Source organism: Camelus bactrianus, chromosome 9 (assembly GCF_048773025.1).
Source record: "Camelus bactrianus isolate YW-2024 breed Bactrian camel chromosome 9, ASM4877302v1, whole genome shotgun sequence".
NCBI classification, from domain to species: domain Eukaryota; kingdom Metazoa; phylum Chordata; class Mammalia; order Artiodactyla; family Camelidae; genus Camelus; species Camelus bactrianus.
Genome location: NC_133547.1, coordinates 27,038,233 through 27,058,116, shown reverse-complemented (window position 1 = coordinate 27,058,116; position 19,884 = coordinate 27,038,233). Strand labels below are relative to the sequence as shown.

The 19,884-nt window shown below is 47.9% G+C and overlaps 1 protein-coding gene and 1 long non-coding RNA gene across 6 annotated transcripts in view; one reads left to right on the top strand and one right to left on the bottom strand.

The window, feature by feature from the left end:
• Positions 1-19,884, top strand: part of TGFBR3 (transforming growth factor beta receptor 3) — a 183,037-nt gene that overhangs the window by 150,083 nt on the left and 13,070 nt on the right. For 2 of the 3 annotated variants that reach the window (XM_074369937.1, XM_074369939.1), the window contains exons 11-16: positions 1,440-1,580; positions 1,753-1,911; positions 6,542-6,841; positions 9,427-9,547; positions 16,850-16,891; positions 19,748-19,855. In XM_074369937.1, the coding sequence (XP_074226038.1) occupies positions 1,440-1,580; positions 1,753-1,911; positions 6,542-6,841; positions 9,427-9,547; positions 16,850-16,891; positions 19,748-19,855 (871 nt within the window). The remainder of the gene's footprint in view (positions 1-1,439; positions 1,581-1,752; positions 1,912-6,541; positions 6,842-9,426; positions 9,548-16,849; positions 16,892-19,747; positions 19,856-19,884) is intronic. The other variant, XM_074369938.1, reaches the window with a different exon arrangement.
• On the bottom strand, positions 1,866-14,376 carry LOC123615489 (uncharacterized). Of its 3 annotated transcripts, XR_006723074.2 has the most exons (5): positions 14,164-14,376; positions 3,858-4,063; positions 2,874-3,085; positions 2,675-2,771; positions 1,866-2,086 (listed from the first exon to the last, which is right to left on the bottom strand). It is a non-coding gene; the product is annotated as an uncharacterized LOC123615489 (long non-coding RNA). The 3 variants fall into 3 exon arrangements; XR_012509082.1 differs by lacking the exon at positions 2,675-2,771 and having other exon boundaries at positions 1,895-2,086; XR_012509083.1 differs by lacking the exon at positions 2,675-2,771 and having other exon boundaries at positions 1,895-2,086; positions 2,874-3,026.

Below are 19,884 nucleotides of genomic sequence, written 5' to 3'. Positions count from 1 at the left end.
TAGTTAAGAGCAGAGCCAGGACTGAGCCCGGCTTCCTGACCCCTCGCCCCTCACCGTCCCCGACACTAGGCTGGAGGAGCTAATTCCCCTGTGTTACTGGAATCATTTATTAACCTTTGACTTCTATGAGCAACACTCTCCTGTGAATTCCAGCACTGATTTTCTTGCAGTTACCCAGTTTCTCCAGATGGAGTGACTGTCGTATATTATTGGTATACTTGATTTTGGAATTTTAAACTGTATCTAAATTAATGCCAATAAGAGGCCACGGTAATCTGTCTGTTAATTAAACAAAGGGGCATCTGCCTCAGGAGAGAAAGGCCTGTCCCTTCCCCTTGTTTTTTGTTTGCTTCTTTGTTTGTAATTACGGTAGCGACGGCAATAACCTAACGCTTCAGCTGCATCAATACTCTGTCCTGAGGACCCGGCGCAGAACAGAGAGGCCGTTTTCTGTTTTTCACTCCCAGTCTGCTGTCTTCAGTGGCTATTTTGAGTGTTCCTTCCACTTACAATTGTTTATAATAATTCTCAGACTTACAGTATATTTTGTTTAGTAACATACTCACGACCTAAGGACATGGAGTGAAAAATCAAACAAACAAACAAAAGCCACAGCTATCCCACATATGCAAAGAAATCAGGATTTTATTTATGGAGCACTGGTCCTGGGGGGGCTTCATCTTTTCTGGAAGTAGCCTAAGAGTAATCATTTCAAGCAGTGTGAAGCTGGATTGTCGGGGCACAGACGGGTTGTCCTTGCCTGCATCCGTGCACCACTCGGAAGATGCCGTGGCGGGTGGAGGAGCGCGGGAGAAGAGAGGAGGAGGGAGTGGCTCAGTAGTAAACGTGAGGTGCTTTGCTTCTAACTCAAACCACACTTTGTCAGATCTTGATGGACACAAGTAACAAACGCTCCTTGGATTAGCCAAACTGTATTTCTTAGAGTTTTCAGGTTCCTAAGGAGAATCCCCCCTCCCCCACAGTACAGGGGGGCCTGTGGACAACTACATCCGACCTCCCCTCAGTGCCTGGTGCTTCCCCACTGTTTGAAGTAATTTATGCTTTTTTCACAAGGGAAAAATGTATATTTTAGTTTAAATCTTTGTTTTGTTGTGTTTTTTTGATAGGGAGGTAATTAGGGTTATTTTAGAATTTTATTTTGTTTAGTGGAGGTGCTGGGGCTTGAACCCAGGACCTTGTGCATGCTGAGCACGTGCTCGACCACTGAGCTGTGCTCCCCCTTTAGTTTAAATCTTAATTTTAATGTGCATTGGGCTTCTTATTTTTCATTTCTTTGAGGATGAAAACCTAAAAAAAACTTGGCATCAGGTCTCCAGTTTGCCTTTGCACTATAGTCACCTGGTTGTTTGTGTGGGGCAGAGACAAATGCATGGGACTCGGGTTTTGCTAACACTGTCCGTGCTTCCCTTGCCTTTCAGATTGTGATGCAGGCCCCAACCCCTGGGGACAGCAGTGGCTGGCCGGAGGGCTATGAAGATCTGGAGTCGGGCGATAATGGGTTTCCGGGAGATGTGGATGAAGGAGAAACTTCCTTCTCCAGCCGACCTGAAGTCGTGGTGGTGGGTGCTGTTCGTAGTCCGCAGGGAGTGTTTCCTTTCTAGCTGGCTTTAGCTGGGGACTGTTGGAAACTAAAATCAGATGTTAAAGGCTAAAGCTCATAAAGCTACAGGCTAAAGCTTCTTTTGACTGTGATTTATCTCCATCTGTTTTTTTCTTTTCTTTTTTTCTTAGTTTAATTGCAGCCTGCGGCAAGTGAGGAATCCCAATAGCTTCCAGGACCCGCCCACCAGAAATGTCACCTTCAACATGGAGCTGTACAACACTGACCTCTTTCTGGTGCCCTCCCAGGGGGTCTTCTCGGTGGCCGAGAATGGGCACATTTATGTTGAGGTGAGAGCCACACGTCAGCGTGGGCTGGCAGGTCGGCGCTGGGCTGGCAGGTTAGCGCTGGTGTGTGGTCGCTTGTGGGCAGGAGCTCCCTGGAGCAGACCCTTCCTGCTCTTCCTCGAGGCCTTGACCAGCTCGGCACCAGAGCTTGACTCTGAAGATGCTTCTGGGTTGATTTCTGATTAAAGAAGGAAATTTCAGGATTCTCTACATTATGCTAAATGGAGAGAGTATTTTATAGATGAATGGATGAATGTTTAAAAAAGAAAAATCAGCAGTGTGAATGCTGATGAAGCCCTGTCCTTGCTTTGTCCTCGGCATTTTTCAAACAGCTGTTCAGTAGTTGCAACATGAGAGTTAACCAAGGAACATTTCAGACCACCTCACGTTATTTTTAAATTGCGCACACTTTTGAGTGAAGCACTGTGTGCCACCATATCTCATGAAAATTTTCTTTCTAAATCATTATGTAAAGTCATCTATAAATTTACTAAAACTGTCTCCTACATATGACAGTAGTAATCACACGTAGCACAAATCTGTGGAGTGATTACAACAATATTAGGTCACGGTGGTAATACTGAAATAAGGACAGCTAACATTCATTATGGAGTGAGAAGAATTCTAGTGGGGGAGGGCACAGCTCAGTCGCAGAGCGTGTGCTTAGCATGCCTGAGGTCCCAGGTTCAATTCCCGGTGCCTCCATTAAAAACCTAATTACCTCAGCCCCTCCCCACCAAAAAAGAATTGTAAAAGAGAAAGTTACCTTTCAAAGCAATTCTGTGAGACAGGACTGTTAATATCCCCATTTTATGGATGAGGAAATTGAGGCACAAACTTGTCTAAGGTCACACAGTTAGGACCTAGTGGAATTGAGTGGGAGTTCACACTTGGGCCCACGCAGTTATCCACTGCGTGCTGCCGTCTATCCCCCAAGTGCCATTTGAAAGGGGAGAAAACGTAACCTCTTAGCAGCGCAGAGATCCAGTTCACAGATTGGACTCCAGAGAAGGTCCCAGGGTGTCTGCTGGCCTGACAGGGAGATGGTCCTCTGTTGAGCTGGTTTCGGTGCTGAGCTGCACGCTGGTGTCCTCCTTCACGGTGGGAAGAGGGAGAAGCTTACGGGGCCAAAATGGGAAACTTCCATATATTAAAAGTGACTTCAGCGCACATAATTCTATTTCAGAAAGACAAATAACTCACATTTGTACTGATTCTGGGACGGAGCCTGCTGGCTCGGGACGTCTTCCTGGATTGTCTCCTGTTTCTGCCTCCCCATTCTGAGAGCTCTTCTCTTTCTTTGGGCCTACCGTCCTTCTCTGCTGGGGAAGATGTACTGTTCTCTACGTGATGTCCCTGATCAGGGCCCTCTCCTCACCCAAGACCATCTCTTTCTTCTTGCTTTTCTGGCTGCACAATCCACGTGTGCGGTTGGTCAGTGACTCCCTGTTGTGCTGTGGGTTTTAGGGGCGCTGCTTAATTGCAGTTTGTTCTTTCCCAGATGTGTGCCTGGCTTTGCCAATTTATGGCTCTGCTGACTTATGCTGACCGGTGGCAATCTTCCTCATGCATCCTGCCCTGAGTGCTTAGCTTTCTTCCCCCATTCCCCCAGTGCTGGCTTACTTGAAATACATTTTCTTTTTCACTCTTATTTTCCCATTTATGTATCATCTATGTTGTTCATAATTCAGTTTAATCAAAGACATTGTCAAGTGATGCACACACACAAAATGAACCAAATCTTTTTGCTGCCATTTTGAGTATCAAGTACATTGAGGAGAATTTGGGGAGGGGGGAAATGTTCTTAACTGTTTTATTTTAAACTTGTTTAAACCACCTAAAATATGAGATAGAATCTGTAAATATTTTGCTAAATAGGAGAGCAGCCATGTTGGCCTCCACTACAGTTAAGAGATTTTTTTTATTTGGGGAAAGTAAGTAAAACTTACTGAATCATTGGCTTCGTCTAAAGAACTGTTTCCAGATTTCTTCTGCTGGCCGTTCTCATCGCTTCCCCTCCCAGAATCTTCTCTTCCTTCTAGAGCGCGGGCTCCTCCTTTCATCCAAGACACTGTCCGTTTTGCCCCCTGGTCTTTGGTCGTCTCTGGGGGACGGCTGGTCACACACTGGGCTGCTTTCCTTTTAGTTCATTTGTCTTGGGGAATTAAAAAAAAAACCACCCCCAGTTTAAATCTAGAATAGTACTGCTACTAGCTGGCACTGATTAACCAGCAGGGAACTGTGTTGTCTGCGTGTGATTCTGACTTTACAGATGGTCACAGTCACTGCATCTGGGAAGTGTTGGTGCCCTCATTCTGCGGGTGAAGAAACTGAGGCTCAGTGTTCACCGCGTGTGGGCAGCAGTCCCTAGTTCCCCCCCCTACTCCGTCCCTGGTTCCCCCATCCCTAGTCCCCCCCCCCCGGTCCCTAGTTCCCCCCCTTCCCTAGTTCCCCCCTGGTCCCTAGTTCCCCCCACTCCCTAGTTCCCCCCGGTCCCTAGTTCCCCCCACTTCCCTAGTTCCCCCTGGTCCCTAGTTCCCCCCAGTCCCTAGTTTCCCCCACTAGTTCCCCCCACTCCCTAGTTACCCCACCCCCCGTCCCTAGTCCCCCCCCGTCCCCCCATCCCTAGTTCCCCCTGGTCCCTAGTTCCCCCCACTCCCTAGTTCCCCCCGCTGGACTCCCCCCACAGCCTGCAGTCCAGCCGCTGCTTGCTTCCAGTCCAGGGCACAGTGAGAGATTTGCTGGCAGTATTTCTTCCTCCTGAACACCTTTTTGGGACCCTTACGCATTCTGCCATTGCGTGCTTTCTTTGACATTAGAGAGAAGGTTTTCATTTCTTCTGTCACACATTTTTGCATTGTGGGTTCTGAGTTCACATTAAAGGGTGCTTTTTTTAAATTGAAGCAGTCACTTTACAGCGTTGGGTCAGTTTCTGGTGCGCAGCATAATAGTTCAGTCGTACATGAGCACATATGTTCATTTTCAGACTCTTTTTCATCATAAGTTACTACAAAGTATTGAATACAGCTCCATGTGCCGTACAGCATAAACTCGTTGTTTATAAAGGACGCTGTCTAATAAATAAGATATTTGCCATTTTTTCAAGATAAAATGTCGAATTTTTCAGAAACACTATAAAAATGATGAAGCGTGACTATTTACAGACTACCTAATACTGCTTCCTGGAAAGACTTCTTACGAGTTCTCAGCCGCACCCTGAGCTGGCTGAACTGACCCTGTGGCCACAGTGAACCAGTGAAGGGGAAACGGACTTGGGATCAGAAGACCTGGCTCAAGCCTTGGTTTCACCCAACGTTTGCTAGATGTGATTTTGAACAAGTCATCTATCCTGTATGTTCCGTTTTCCCTCCCTTTATAAAATGAAGATGAAAATATTTATCTTACAAGATTGTTCTGAGAGATTAAGCTTTAAGGCACAACAGAATGACATTATCATAATCATCTTCACTGTTGAGTGTCTTGTAGGTAACCACATAGAAATCTTTCAAAACAGTGCCGGGGACTAAAAGCCCCAGGCAATGTCGGGGATTTCCCACGGGTATCTCAGAATGGAAAGTGTGTTTGTATCTTCATGCCTCTTGAAGGGATTCTTGGGCTATTGGCCTGTGGTTAAGGACCAACCTTACTTCTAAAGTGTTTATTTGGATCCTTGGTTTAGTCAAGGAACGAGGCGGTAGAGGGGAGAGGCAGTACACACAGGGATCCATGTGTCGCCAAATGGAGAGTCTAGTCTGTTCGGGGATTCTAGCTGAGTTAGGACAGTTGAGATTTGAATTCTGTTTACACTGGGCCAAACACTACTTCCTGTTTCTAAAGAAAAGAGCCTTAACAAGGTTTGGACATGGCCCATATAAATGTTTTGTAAGAGGGAAGTGTAAATGAGTCGGAAACGTTTCCAGATTAGATTTCCCTTAAAATACCCTTGGGCTTGAAGAGTGAAGGGAGAGTTCTTGGCAAGGTCTGGTTTGGACCTTTGAGAAGCTGGGACACTTTGCCAGGCCAGTGATCGCCACCAGATTGTCCCTGACATCCAGCCCCAGAGGCCAGCTCTGCCTGCTCATCACGAAGCAGGACTTCAGATGAATCTGCAGTTTCACTGCAATGTTTTAGGCTCACCCTGATTTGCTGCAGTTTAGACGTTTGGTCTTCCCTGCCTGGTTTAAATAGAGTCTACCTCTGTTCTTTGTTTTTTGAGTAATTTTTTAAAAGCACTTGCCTTATAAGTGATACACTGATATGACATTAGGCGCTTTGGCGGCTGGTGTGTTGTTTATTTTGGAGAATCTACTTCAGGTACATGATGTACTTTTGTTTAATTTCCCAGAGGACTTATGGGACGTTGAAGAGACTTGTTCATCTTGTGCTAGAATCTTCCAGGCTGGCACTGTAACTAAATAACTCACTGTTATCATCCATATCAAGTTTAAATGGAAAACAACTCTTTCTCCAATGAGTGTTGTTACTTTTGTAATTAGAAAGAAGACTGTATATGTGTGTCACCAAAATACAGTGATGTCTCTCATCAGCAGGGCCGCGTTGTATGTGACCCAGTGCCTGGAGTGACAGTGAGACGCTAACTTGTGTCTGAATTGACCTCTCTGTTCTGCTGTAGGTGTCTGTGACTAAGGCTGACCAAGAACTGGGATTCGCCATCCAGACGTGCTTTATCTCTCCATATTCGAACCCCGATAGGATGTCTGATTACACTATCATTGAGAACATCTGTCCTAAAGATGAATCTGTGAAATTCTACAATCCCAAGAGAGTGCACTTTCCTATCCCGCATGCCGAGATAGACAAGAAGCGCTTCAGCTTTGTGTTTAAGTCCGTCTTCAACACCTCGCTGCTCTTCCTGCAGTGTGAGCTGACGCTGTGCACCAAGAAGGAAAAGGACCCGCAGAGGTTACCTAAGGTGAGCGGACCTTCCTCCGTTTGTAGGCGAGGCAGTGACCTCCTGGAGAACGCGAATCACAAGTTGTTGCAGGTTGAGGTTTCTGGTTTGGGAACTGCCTCAACTGAAGTAATAAAGTTCGTGTTAGCAGGGACTGTGAGTTTTATGGAGTTGTAGAGAATAAATCCTGACAGTATAATTTTTTTCCATGCACGCTACTCAGTAGTATCTTACGAGGGATAAATCAGGACTGTTTTCCACTGAAGGAGAGTCTGGCTTTATCTTTGCTGTTCGATGGTGAGCAGTGCCAAGTGTGCAGAGAGCTGCGGGGTGAGCTGCGGGTGAGGATTAATTTCTCCAGGTCCCGCTGAGAGTTGTTTTGCAGTTGTTTTCTGACCTTCTCTGGGTGAATTGTAAGGTTGACTTGTCTCATGAGGACTTCTAAGGGAAACTAACACGTATTCTAATTTTTCTTGGTTTCACATCAGTTCGTCGTGTTTGTCTCATGTCACTCCCCACGTTGAACCAGTACATTCTGTTGCCACAACAGAAATCAGAGTCCTTTGACCTTGCTGGCGCGGCTCCGGTAGGGGGACCTGCAGGGCTGATGACCTCATTAGTCTGGCCTCGTCCACAAAGGGCATCTTCTGCCAGAGTTGTTTCTGGCATCTGCCATGATCATGTGTAACTTCGTGTGTGCGTTTGTGTTCAGGTATCTCACGCAGTGTGAGCTGACTGCTCGCCCTGTAGGCACACGCCAGTCCATGTCTGAGAGTCTGGTCATTGAGCCACGTCGTTAATAAGACTGTATGGCTGCGACTCTCTCCCTGATACATGGGTTGTAAGGGATGAGTGTGGAGGTGGAAGGAAAAATTGTATTATCGAATGGATGACTGTTGATCTGAATCCTTTGCACCATCATATTCCTCTGGGCATCCGCTTTTCAGTCGGGCCACAGGAACTTTTATAGTGTACACGGACACACAGTGAGTGGATCAGCCCTTAGGGAGCACGTGTGTGTGAGGGACGCAGAGCGGGTTCTGAATTAGCCTTTGGAAACGTCGGTGCCTGGGCCGCGTGGGCCTCCGCCTTCTGGGCCGCCGAGCTTGGGGTGGAGCCCACAGGGGCAGCGCGCCATGGGGGATGTCCCGCTGGGCAGTGGGGCCGGAGGGTGATGTTCAGCAGTGCGGGATGTAAAGGAGGAGGCCCGGCAGTTACCAGGGCTCTTACTGCTGGCTGCGGCCGTCACCCCCCGCCCCGTGAGCCTGGCCCGTGGCAGTCCAGCTTGATGGTGTTCACCTGTGAAAATTAGCCCTCATGCTTCCCTTTGACCGTTCAAAGGAGAGCTCTGAGTCCCAGAGGATGACATGGGATGTGACCCTAAACCTCAGTCACTATTTATACCCAAGGCAAGGCAGCGTGGAAAGAGCATGGGGCCAAGAAGGAGGGCCTGCAGCTTACTGACGGGACCTGTGGCAAGCCCCGGCCTCGCCGAAGCCGCGTGGCCTCGTCTGCATGGCTGGCGGGACAGCGCTGCTTCCCCCCTGGGCAGAGGAGCGCGTGAGATGCTGGACGCGATAACGGTCGGCCGTCACAGAGCTGTCACCGCTGCCCCTCTGTTTACTGCTTGTGGCTAACATTTCCACGTTTCTAGTGACTTCTATGTGCTTTCTGTGACAACGCTGCTGTTGAAACTGGGGCCGGAGAGCTCAGTGTTTTGCCCAGGGTCTTGCAGGGATTTTGTGGTAGGATCATAGACTCTTACTTGACTGAAGAACTAATAGGAAGGCAGGGAGGCTTTTCCTAAAATGCAGATCTTTTCAATAATGATTCATCTCCACAGAAAGTCCATTGTCCCCTTTACAAAAGGCCTACTGTAAAGACTTCTCTTGTTTGTTTGTTTGGGGGTTTTTGGCGGGGGCGGGAGGTCGGAGGTAAAGTTGTCATCTTAAAATGTACCTGGCGTTCATGTTACTCGGCATTCATATTTGAAAAAACAGATACGCTGGGCTTGGGCACCCTAGTTCTAAATTTGGAGCCTTAAAATAGCTAAACAGCTGACCTCCTGACCTCCGCACCCGGGCACGACCCCTCAGGACTTCATTTTGGGACATTAAAAGCAGATGACCCTGGAAGGCTTCATTCTGCATGCACCTCCACCAGGATTTAAAAAATCAAACACAGTCAACAACACGATTATATTTTTGGACAACAAATGTAAAACTCTGTCACCTTCATAATGCAATGCATGGAGTTTCCCACAGTCACAAATCACAAACGTGACCATTTATGCGAAGCCAGCTTGGTGAAGGGCCAACAGTCGTCATATAGTTTCTTCATTCTTCAGACTAAATAACACTAAAACCTCCAGTTGTTTTGTGGGAAGCCATCCAGCGATATTTGCATCTCCCAGTGCAGCTGAGAATACACTGGGCCTGCTCTCATATCTCCCAGAGTATTTGTGGTTCTCTGAAAACCGCCCAACTCTCCTGTTTCCCGGGGTGAGCAGCTGTGAGCTGTGTGATTTGGGGCCACAGCACAGCTGTGCGGGCCGGGCTGCTGCCGGCCCTCCGAGTGACCCCGACTGCTTTGCTCTGCCTCTGCAGTGTGTGCTCCCCGATGAAGCCTGCACCTCGCTGGACGCCTCGATGATCTGGGCCATGATGCAGAATAAGAAGACGTTCACCAAGCCCCTGGCTGTGATCCACCACGAAGTACAATTTAAAGGTGCGTTTGGGGGAGGCTTGGCCAGAGAAGAGGGGTGTGAGGGCTGCTCGTGAAGAAGCTCTGATTCTGTAAATCAAAGTCTGGTTTTATTCAAAAGATAAATTAATGGCCAATTAGTCACTTTAGAAAAGGATTCTTTGCCCAAGGAATCTTTTATTTAGTTGGTTCTCCCGATACCCTGCGGTCAATGACACATTTGCGAATGATTTCCTCTTTAAATGTTAGATCAGAATCTAAGGTGTCCCTGTCACAGTGTCGCTCTCCCTTGCATGCAGACCTGCTTCCTCCAGCAGGTAAGAGAGGGTTAGCGTTCCTCCCGGCCTCTGGGGTGGCACACAGTCCACAGCCCATCTTTCCGTGATCTGCCGCTAACAGTTGTGCGGGCTGCAGGCTGTCACAATACCTTGTCAAGATCGCAGATGCCTTTGGGGAGGGTGTTGGCACGTGAACGTCATCTGTCTTAGGTGTCACAGCAGAGAGAAGGTGAGAACCACTGTCCAAACGTACTTTCATAATTCAGCGTTCAGGGTTCTGCGCATGGCCCTGAGCTTCCCAGGCTGGCCGCTGTGGGACTCTGGGGCTCTCCCCCCACGACCTTGGGTTTCATTCCTTTACCTGGAAAAGAAGGCTTGGACCAGATGACTCCCAGAGGCCCTTTCAGCTGTAACACTCAGTTACACTGCGTGAAGCAAAACAATTTTTCATTCATTTCCCAGCCACCCTGAAGTAGGTGTGAAATGTACGTAGTAGATGTTTATTGGTTCCTCAGCAAAGTTCTTGTTGTTGTTGTTGTTGTTTGTTTTACTTTATTAGTTGGTTTCAACCATTTGAAACAGTTATAACAGTCGCAGTCTTTCTGGAAGTGCATTGCCCGAATAGTTTCTTGTTTATTGGGTCCAGGGGAAATAAATAAGAATAAATTAATTATGTTGCAAAGTGTATCACAACTGGGCAACAGCTGGCCTGCTCTGTGCTGTGAAAGCGGCGTAGCAGTGGCGGCAGCCACCCCAGGCTCCATCTGCCCCTCTCGCCTGCTCTGAGAGGAGTCCTTCTGCGGGCCGTCAGAGGCAGCGGCTTGCTTCTCCCTACGCCAGACGATGAGTAGGCACTAATACTGCGGCAGTGTGACTTCCGGTAATTCATTCGTTCTTCTTTTAAGTCTGGTGGTATTTTTCTAAGTAATTCCTCTTGTAAATTAGGTCATTACTTTTATTTAAACTTAGTGTGTAATTAACCTGAAAGTTCAATGTTTTCTTCACATAAAAGTGCAAGAGGAAAATTTTACCAAATATCAAAGTAGTTGCATGAGATTTGCTAATTGAGACTAGATTTGAGGGGAGAAGCACGTGGTGAGGAAAGTTTATTGCTCAGGGTTGGTGAACAGATTGAGAAGGTTAGGCTGTGGGCCGGCTTCCCTGGGGCCGTATGCAGATGTGCTTCCTAACTTCAGGCTGAATGGGCTGGGCTTTCCGGCAGGTTTTGGCTTCATGAGCGTCTCCTCTCACCTCTGATGCTTGTTTTCCTTTGACTCTAAGAGCTTTCTCCTCAGCACGGGCCCCTGGAGTCTGCCTTTCCCTCTGCCTCACAGTGAACTGAAATAATCACGTATAAAGGGAATGTGGCTGTTTGATAGCATTGGTTTATTTGGCAAACAACGGGGCTGTGAATGTTCCTCCTGCCGGACAGCCCTGCATGTCAGTGCGGCAAGACGCAGACACCGTCCTGTCTCTGGCAGAGGGCAGATGGGTCTCTCCCTGGGAATAACTTCTTGGGTAGAAATCTCCCGGCCAGTGGGATGGTTTACGGCGCTCTTACCACCCCGGAGCCCAGGGAGACCCCGCCGCGGTTCGGCTCTCCCAGCCCATTTGCTCCACCTAACTTCCCAGCACTTGGGTTTTCTGGGGCAGTAGGTAGAGCTCTGGCTTCAGCTTCACACCAGCCCGAGCGCTGCTCTGCGGCTGCCACTGCCAAGAGAGCGGGGACATCGCAGGTGGGGTCTCTTCCCTCTGTGGACAGGGAGTCGGCCACCAAGAGCAGGTAAACAGCTCCGAGTCCGTCCTCCACGCCACTGTTCTTAACGGAGCTTTGATGAGCCTTGCAGCCCCCCTTTGCACCTGTGGTCCCTCAGTCCCTGGGGACCGGCAGCATTAGGGTCGTTTTGCTGCTGAGACTTTTGATGAAAGGTGACAACGCTGATGCGTTGCTGGTCCAGTGTTCACTGAGGTACCCAGCTCCAGGCACTGTGCTGAACGCTTTACGTGGACGATGGTTTGTAATCCACAGCGCCTCCTATGAGGCGGGTACAGTATGGAGCAAGGGCAAGTAACCTGGCCAAGGTCACACCACGTGTGAATGCGTGATGGGTCTAGGGTTCAAATCCAGGCTCTGCGATCCAGACCCCGTGCCTTATCCTGGCAGAGGGTGCTTCTGGCTTATAATACAACTGCAAGCAACGTGAGCATCTGCCTCTTCACACGCCGTTTCTGCCCCCATCCCCGTCCACACCCTGTCACGTTAGTTTGCACGGTAGCACCCAGATACTCTAATGATTATGAACTGAAAAGAAGATGAAGAACTGTAGGAAAAGTGTCTGTTTCCCCAAAGGATTAAGATGTTGGGAAACATGTAAACTATTAGAGAGAGCATTGAAGTATAGGAGAAGCTCTGAGACGTTGAATTGTAGCTCACAGAAAAAGCCCAGGAAACAGGAATAGTTCGTACACATTACGGTTTATGGCAAAACGATTAAAATAGTTGAGGCGGTGCCATCCTGCCACATTTTGTGAAATATTTTGAAGTATAGGCGTGTTAGTGCTGTTTGCTTTGGATGCCATGACCACTTTTTATAGCATTTGAGAATACTTGGGCTTACATAATAAAAATCATTACACCACGTCAGCGATTTTTTTTTTAATAGTAAAAGGGAAAAGTAATCATTTCTCTGAAATTTAGGGCATATATTTAAAAAAATGGGCACAAAAGAACATCTTCAAATTTGCCATGATTTATACACAATATGTAATTCTTAGCAAGTTACATGTTTAAAATACCGAATTTTCTTCATATTTCCACCACATAACTTTTTTAAAAGTGTAAGTGCGCTCAGGACAGCACCTGGCATATCATGGGCACTCAGTAAATGTTAATTTCCTTTCCTTCCTCTTAACGTCTCAGCCAAGCTGCGTTTTTTTGTGAGGATTAGAGGGGAGTGGAAGGGAAAGTTGTGAACGTCAGTTGGAAATTAATCCAAGATAGGCGTTACTTTTTGGAACACATTTGATTTTTCCAGAACAAAAATACTCTAAGGCACTGGCCAGGTTTTGTCCTCAGGATGAGGCAGAGATGAGGGGAAGCTGAGTAGAAAGATGGTGGAAATGCTTAATTAACTGACCAAGACATTCAGCCTCTACCCGGGGAGGGGGAGGTATCATAGGAAATTGTTTTATTCGATGTGCTTCATGTTTTGAAAAGTTTTCACTTTTGAAAATTTCAAATATAAACCCAGATGGAATAGTCGAATCAACTCCCACAAACCCTTCACCTGGTGGCAACAGTCACCAGCCCACAGCCAGTCTTGTTTTATCACTTCTTGCCCCTGGACTGTTTTGAAGGAAACCCAGACATTTCATTTTATCAATGGCTATTTCCCATATGCACCTCCAAAAATTGAGATCTGTCAAAAGATCTCACGTAGGGAACCCCGAGCCAAGTCATTCAGGAAGACTGCTCTGCAAGCTGCTGGAGGCTGAGTTGTAGGTATGCATGCAGTCATAAGATATACATGATATTTATGGTTATTTATTCCAAAAAAGTGTTCATTGAATGCCTACTATGTGCTTGGCATACAGGAAACAAATCTTCCTGTCTCTGAGGCATTAACAATCTAATGCGGCTTCACAGCCTCGGCACCACGAGTGTCTTGGGCGGGTAGCTCTGCCGCGGAGGTCTGTCCCGTGAATGGTAGGGTGTTGAGCAGCACTCCCTCCTCTACCCGCTAGACGCCCGTAGCAGACCCTTCCACCACCAGCTGTCACAATCAAAAATGTCTCCAGCCATTTCCAAACATCCTCTGAGGGAGGAGGGTGGGCAAAAATCGCCCCAAGGTGAGAACCCCTGGTCTAGCAGAAGGATGTAGGTAAGTGAACAGACAATTGCAATGAATGCCATCAAGACTGAAGGAACCCAGGGAAGAGATTCATGTTCAGTGCAGTAAAGTTATTGAAAACGGTATCTTAAATCCCCTGCCTGAGCTTTTTCATCTCCCCACCCTTCCCTCTTTGCCAGATACCAAGAGGTGTGGGTGCCAGTTAGACCCCTCGTTTCCCTGTGGGCCAGCTCGGTCTTTGTCGTGTTCAGGAGAGCTGAACGGAAAGCCGGAGGCCAGAAGCTGCGGGCAGCCGCTCAGGCGCGACCCCGGAAATGCCCCTCTCATGAAAGCCATGCCTAGCAATCCCGAGGAGGGCAGCCCTGGCTCTCGTGGCAGGCCGAGGTCTGCTCGGAGTGCGGAAAATACCTGACGCACAACGTTGGTTGTAGCTTGTTCTTTCTGTAAAGGGGTCTTTGCGGTTAAAATTCTCTTTGCAGCAGTAGCTGGGATCCCTCTCTTGCAAACTTACCCTTAAACCAAAAGTAAATACTGTGAGGTCCACCCTCGTCCTTCGCCATGCCAGCTCGGTGACGGGGCTCTGGCGTGCTCCGACTGTCTCAGTTACACGCGGGCTGCTGGGGGTTCTGGAAGGAGCACGTTAGAGGAGAAAGTCCTGTACCTCGGTTCTGAGCTTGTGTTTGTCGTCATCCATGCACAGCAGCCCCGGAGGAGCCTCGCTCTGGGGACGTGAGCGGCAGCTGTGTCTGCTCAGCTCTCTTTGTGAGGAGGCCCTGTGTGGGGCGGGGCAAGAGGGTGAGGTCACAACGTAAATCCAGTAAGGATTTTAAAACAATGCCGTCCATCACACAGGCCTCGCTGTGAAACCTGCATTCTCCCAGGTGAGGTCTCCTTGGGGGAGAGTCTATTTAAGACCTCCTGGGGGTCCTGAGGGACAGAGTGTGACCACGGGTGGTTGACTGGATGCAACTCTTCCCAGGAGTGTGTGTGTTTCTCGCGTGACGGACGCTGCAGAGACCTTTACATGCCTTTGGGCTCAGCTCAGCGTATCAGACCATGACTTCTTGAAAACAGGAGAATTTTGTGGTTAGATACCCCTGCTTGATAGGACTCCTGGGAGTTTAAAATGAGCAAATGTGTAAGTGAAAGCTGGTTGTCGACTGTAAAACACTACACAAATGTACAAATGTCAGGCATCGCTGTTGTTGCCGTATTGCTGCCAGGAAGGCCGAGGGGGCCAGACTCCCAGGCAGCGGTCTCTTACGTGTGTTGTGTAGCTGGTGTGTGTTCTGCGTACTGAAATAGGCTTTCTTAAAGACACGCAATTATTTTAATTTTCTTACTACTATTATTTACATATGCCTTTCACATATATCCTACCCCCAGGGCCATGGTGTCGCACAACTCCAGGGGGCGCCATGCAGCTGTGGTGGCTTTGATTTCTCCAGTAGCATTCCTTCCCCTGGAGCTAGACCATGACGCCTCATGCTGCAACCTGCTGAGATGGTCAATCCTGAGAATTTACAGTCCTAGCTAGCATCTTTATTTTTATAAATGCTGCCTGTGTTGGTCAACTTTTCACAGGTTCTTTTTGCTTCGTTACGTGTCCCGGCACAAGGCGTGTGCGCCTTCTTTACTGAAGGAAGTGGAGGTGAAAGGGGCACTAAACGCACCGTTGAGCTTTGAAGAGCAGGGCAGAGCCCATGCCGGGACCCAGCGCACTTCTTCTCAAGGGCTAGGTGGTGGATGCTCTCAGTTCGCGGCTCGTGGAGCCCCTGCGTTGGCTGCGGCAGCAGGGGAGCAGCCGTGGACAGTATGCGCCTGAGTGAGCCTGGTTATGTCCAAGTAGAACCTTATTTAGGGAATAGATTTGAATTTTATATAATTTTCACATCTCATAAAATATTATTTTGATTTTTGTAATGACTTAAAAATATAAAACGAATCCTTAGTTCACTTGTGTAAGATTAAGCGGGGGCCATGACGGCCCCCCCCCCCCGCTCTGTGACACGTCTGTCTGCGTGCAGGTGGCTTCCTGGTCAGGTCTTCCCCGGCTGAGGACACTCGCTAGCTAGCCGTTCAGCCTGCTGGGCGGAGTCTGGAATCCTGGCTCAGCCCCTGCCCTGACGCCTTCCAGCCGTGGCCTTGGGCTAGTCACACGACTCCAGTCCCAGGCTGCTCGTTTGTGACAGAGTGACAAGAACTCTTTTCCTGCCTCCCTCATGGGGCTGATTGAAACCTCAGCTGAGATCAGACCGCGCAGCGCTTTCTGAGCAGGAAAGCACTAACTATACAGAGATGTCAAAGCACGCACGCGCCTTCACACAGTCTTACTCCAACTTTCCTCTCTTGCCTCCATTTTCAAAATGTCCACCAGCGTTCTAGCCATCCCTCAGCCAGCAAGTCTGGTAGGGCTGTTCCAAGCCCGGCTGAGCCCTGAGGACACACAGATGAGTAAGAACTAGTCTCTGCCCTCATGAACTACGGGGAGCCCAGCGCGGGTGAAGCGGCCCGTTAGGAGGAGGCTGCGGAGCTGGGCGGACCAGGGAGGCAGAACTCGGTGTGCCATGCTGGAGAGTTTGGACTTTTTCCCTGTAAATGAAGAGAAGTCACTGAGTGGTTTAATCAGGGCAGAAGCATCATCAGCTCTGGGCTCTGGAAGTGTCGCTCACCCCCGTGACCCGTACAGGGAGAGAAATATTTGGGGAGGGCAGTAGTGGAGACAAGGAGACCCGTTAGAACAGTTCGTGCAGGTGCGCGATGGGGAGGAGCTGCACTGTGGGATGGATGGAAGGATGAAGATGCTTTTACACTTTCGTACATTAAATTAAAAGACTTTTTTGAAAGTGGAGTAATACTGAATACAATGGAGAAATACGGTATTCACAGGTATTGGATCCTTCTGTAAATAGATGTAAAGGTGCTCACACACATGAATTATCAGACTCAAATTCCTTAAGTTTAGGAGTTTGCCTTCAATTTTCCTTCAAATTGAAGAAACTGGACAGTTGGTCATAAACATGAGTACAGTGCTTAACGTTTCTGAGTAATCTGCGTCTCTAAAGCGGGTAACTGACGGAGCTCTTGCAAAGTAAGTGTCAGCAGACAGGAGACGGTCAGCCTCTGCGGAGGGTCTGACGACCTTTTGCTTAGAATTCGGTCTGTAGAATGCATCGTGATTTATGTTTTTGTTTCAGAAACAGGTCCAAGCGTTAAGGAACCGAATCCAATTTCTCCACGTAAGTCTTTATGCAACTGTTTCGAAATAAAGCCTCCTGGGCTTTTATAAGAATGAGTTGGTTATGGAACATTTGCCAGACTTTAAGTTTTGATAAGGAGACTTCTGCTCTCATTCTCCCTCACCCCTTTTTTCTCATACTTTCTTTTTCCTTTCCTCTGTCCTGCCTTCATTCTCCTTTTTTTTTTCTTTGCTTTTCTGTTCTTTCTTTCTTTTATTGAAGTATAGTTGATTTACAATGTGTTAGTTTTAGGTGTACAGCAAAGTGATTAAATTATACACATATGCATATATTCTTTTTCAGAATCTTTTCTGTTACAGGTTGTTACAAGATATTAAATGTAGTTCCCTGAGCTATAAAGTAGGTCCTTGTTGTTTATCTGTTGTATATGTAGTAGTTTACAGTGTATATATGTTAATCCCAAACTCCCAATTTATCCCTCCCCACCACCCATTTCCCCTTTGGTAAGTTTGCTTTCTATGTCTATGAGTCTGTTTCTGGTTTGTAATAAGTTCATTTGTATCATTTTTTTTAGATTCCATATGTAAGTTTTATCATATGATGTTTGTCTTTCTCTATGACTTACTTCACTTCATATGATCATCTCTAGGTCCATCCATGTTGTTGCAGATGACAGTATTTCATTGTTTTTGTGGCTGAGTAATATTCCACTGTATATATACCACATCTTCTTTTTCCCATTCTCCCTTCTTTTTCCCTAACTTTGCCATTTTAAAATATGAATTTAGTGACCCATTGGTGTGTATATGATCTTAATGGGAAGGGAGTAACTTTCTTAGTTTTAGAGAGAGATGTTGCATACTTACATTGCTTGTGATCTGAAGGCATTAGCATGCAGCTGTGAGAGCGGCTTGCCTTATGTGTCAGCAGTATCTGCCTGCTCAGAGGAGTTAGTGCTGAAGGAGCTAGTTGCTGTACCTTTAAGACAAGCTCTGGGCCCAGGATGTTGGGAGAGGGTTTGTAAGAAAAAGAGAAGGAGACCGGCTGCTACAAAGCAACGCGTTGGGAATCCTCTGGGCCCACTTCATTGCTTGGTACAGAAGAAAGCTCACCCCAGAAGTACTGAGGTGGCTCCCCAGGGCCACGACGGGCACCGAGGCTGCACCCAGAGCACTTCCAGTACTGTTGCCGTGTGAGGAGTCTGTGCTTTTTCCTTTCCTCGACTTTCCAGACTAGCCTCCACGGCTGGGCCCATGGCATACACACAGCAGTCGGTCCGGAGGGTCCTTCGTGCCAAGGGCTGTGTGAACTGCCCTAGTAGGGGTGTTGCTTTAACGGTGTCCTGGAGCAGTGTCATGAACCCAGAGAGGGGCCCATACAGACACGCTCTCCTGTACCCACCTGGTCTGATTCTCACGAGTGACACCTCCGTCTTTAGAATTTTAGAATATTTCCACTACAGACTTTGAATCATGCCCCACGTTTGCATCTGGAGGCGCGACAGGATGAGCCATCTTCTCATCTGTGTCCTACAGATTAAATAAGGCTGGTGGCTTGCGCGGTCTTAACCCCGTGGAGTCCCTCCCGGCGCCTGCTCCTTCTAGGCGGTCCCCACCCCTTTTACAAGCTCCTTTTGTTTACTGCCCCCCACCTTCAGCCAGTGACGTAGCGCTGTCCCATTTTTTAGAAGTTAAATGAACACCAAAGGGCCCGTGACTGGAGGAGTGGGGACCAGAACTTGGGAACTTGGGTCCTTCAGAACCCTCTCCACCATGCCGTACCTCTCCTGAGCCCTGGTGAGGGGTGGGGCTGTCAAGGGTCACATTTGTCTGCAGGTGTATCTGTTGCAGTGACGCGAGTTGAAAGACAGTGTCTGAACTTACACCGAGCTTGGCCGGAGTCGCTGCCGGCAGGAGGGGAGCGCAGGAACAGCACGGACAGAGTCGGGAGACCCCACAGCTGCAGTTTATACCACAAAGGGAGGCCTTAGAAATTTTACTCCACCGAAAACGTCTCTCCCTTGGACACTGATTTTTACTTTTTATAAATGATTCTCTTAAAGGAAGAGGGTAGTTCTCTTAAATGAAAGGAAATATTCTATTTCTGTGGCCTGGAATTAATTTCAAATATAAAAATCTTTGCCAAACGGAGGAACAATTGGTTCTATTTATGTTTTGCTGACCATAAAACTGACATCACTCTCCACTAAGAAGCATTTCTGTTCCCCTCGAAGGAAAGATCATGGTTGGAAAAGTGTGGAAAAGTATGTTGTGTTAAATGGCACAGCAGATTGTTGAGAAGGAGGGCTTGATGTGAGGGGGGCAGGGACACGGCGCCCACGGGGCACTTTATCCTTGCTCTGTTTTCTCTTTCTCGCCACCTTTCTCCCCGTTACCTTTCTTGCTTGTACATGTTCGTGAAAGCACGTTTGTGTTTGAAGTATGTTTTGTATGTGGTGTCTCATTGTTGGAAGCATCCAGTGAATGAGAAGCAATAAGTCAGATTTTGATCATGGAAGTACACCCTGTTTTCCCAAGCGCCTTCGTCTTTGAATTTTCAAGCCACTTTATCATTCACATAGTAGGTCCTCAGATGGAGACAATGAGCCACAGACTTAGGGTCTCACAGAGTTGACAAATCTGATATTTTAGTAAGTTTTTTGCTCAAATAAGTTGCAAGCAGAGGATATCTTGGAAATCCGAGAATTTCACTTTTCTTTTGAGAAAATATTTGCAAGTTACAAGCACAGCGTGTGTGGGTGGAGCCCCCCTCATCTTAGCCTCGGGTTTCATTCGTCATTGCTCAGCCTGTCTGACGACACTTGTGAAACGTTATAAAACTGCAGCATACGACGCAGACTAATTCAGAGCATGCACTGGTTTCTCTTCATTTTAGCGATTTTCCACGGCCTGGACACCCTAACCGTGATGGGCATTGCGTTCGCGGCCTTTGTGATCGGAGCGCTGCTGACGGGGGCCTTGTGGTGCATCTATTCTCACACAGGTCAGTGGGACTGCTGAGTGCCGGCTGGC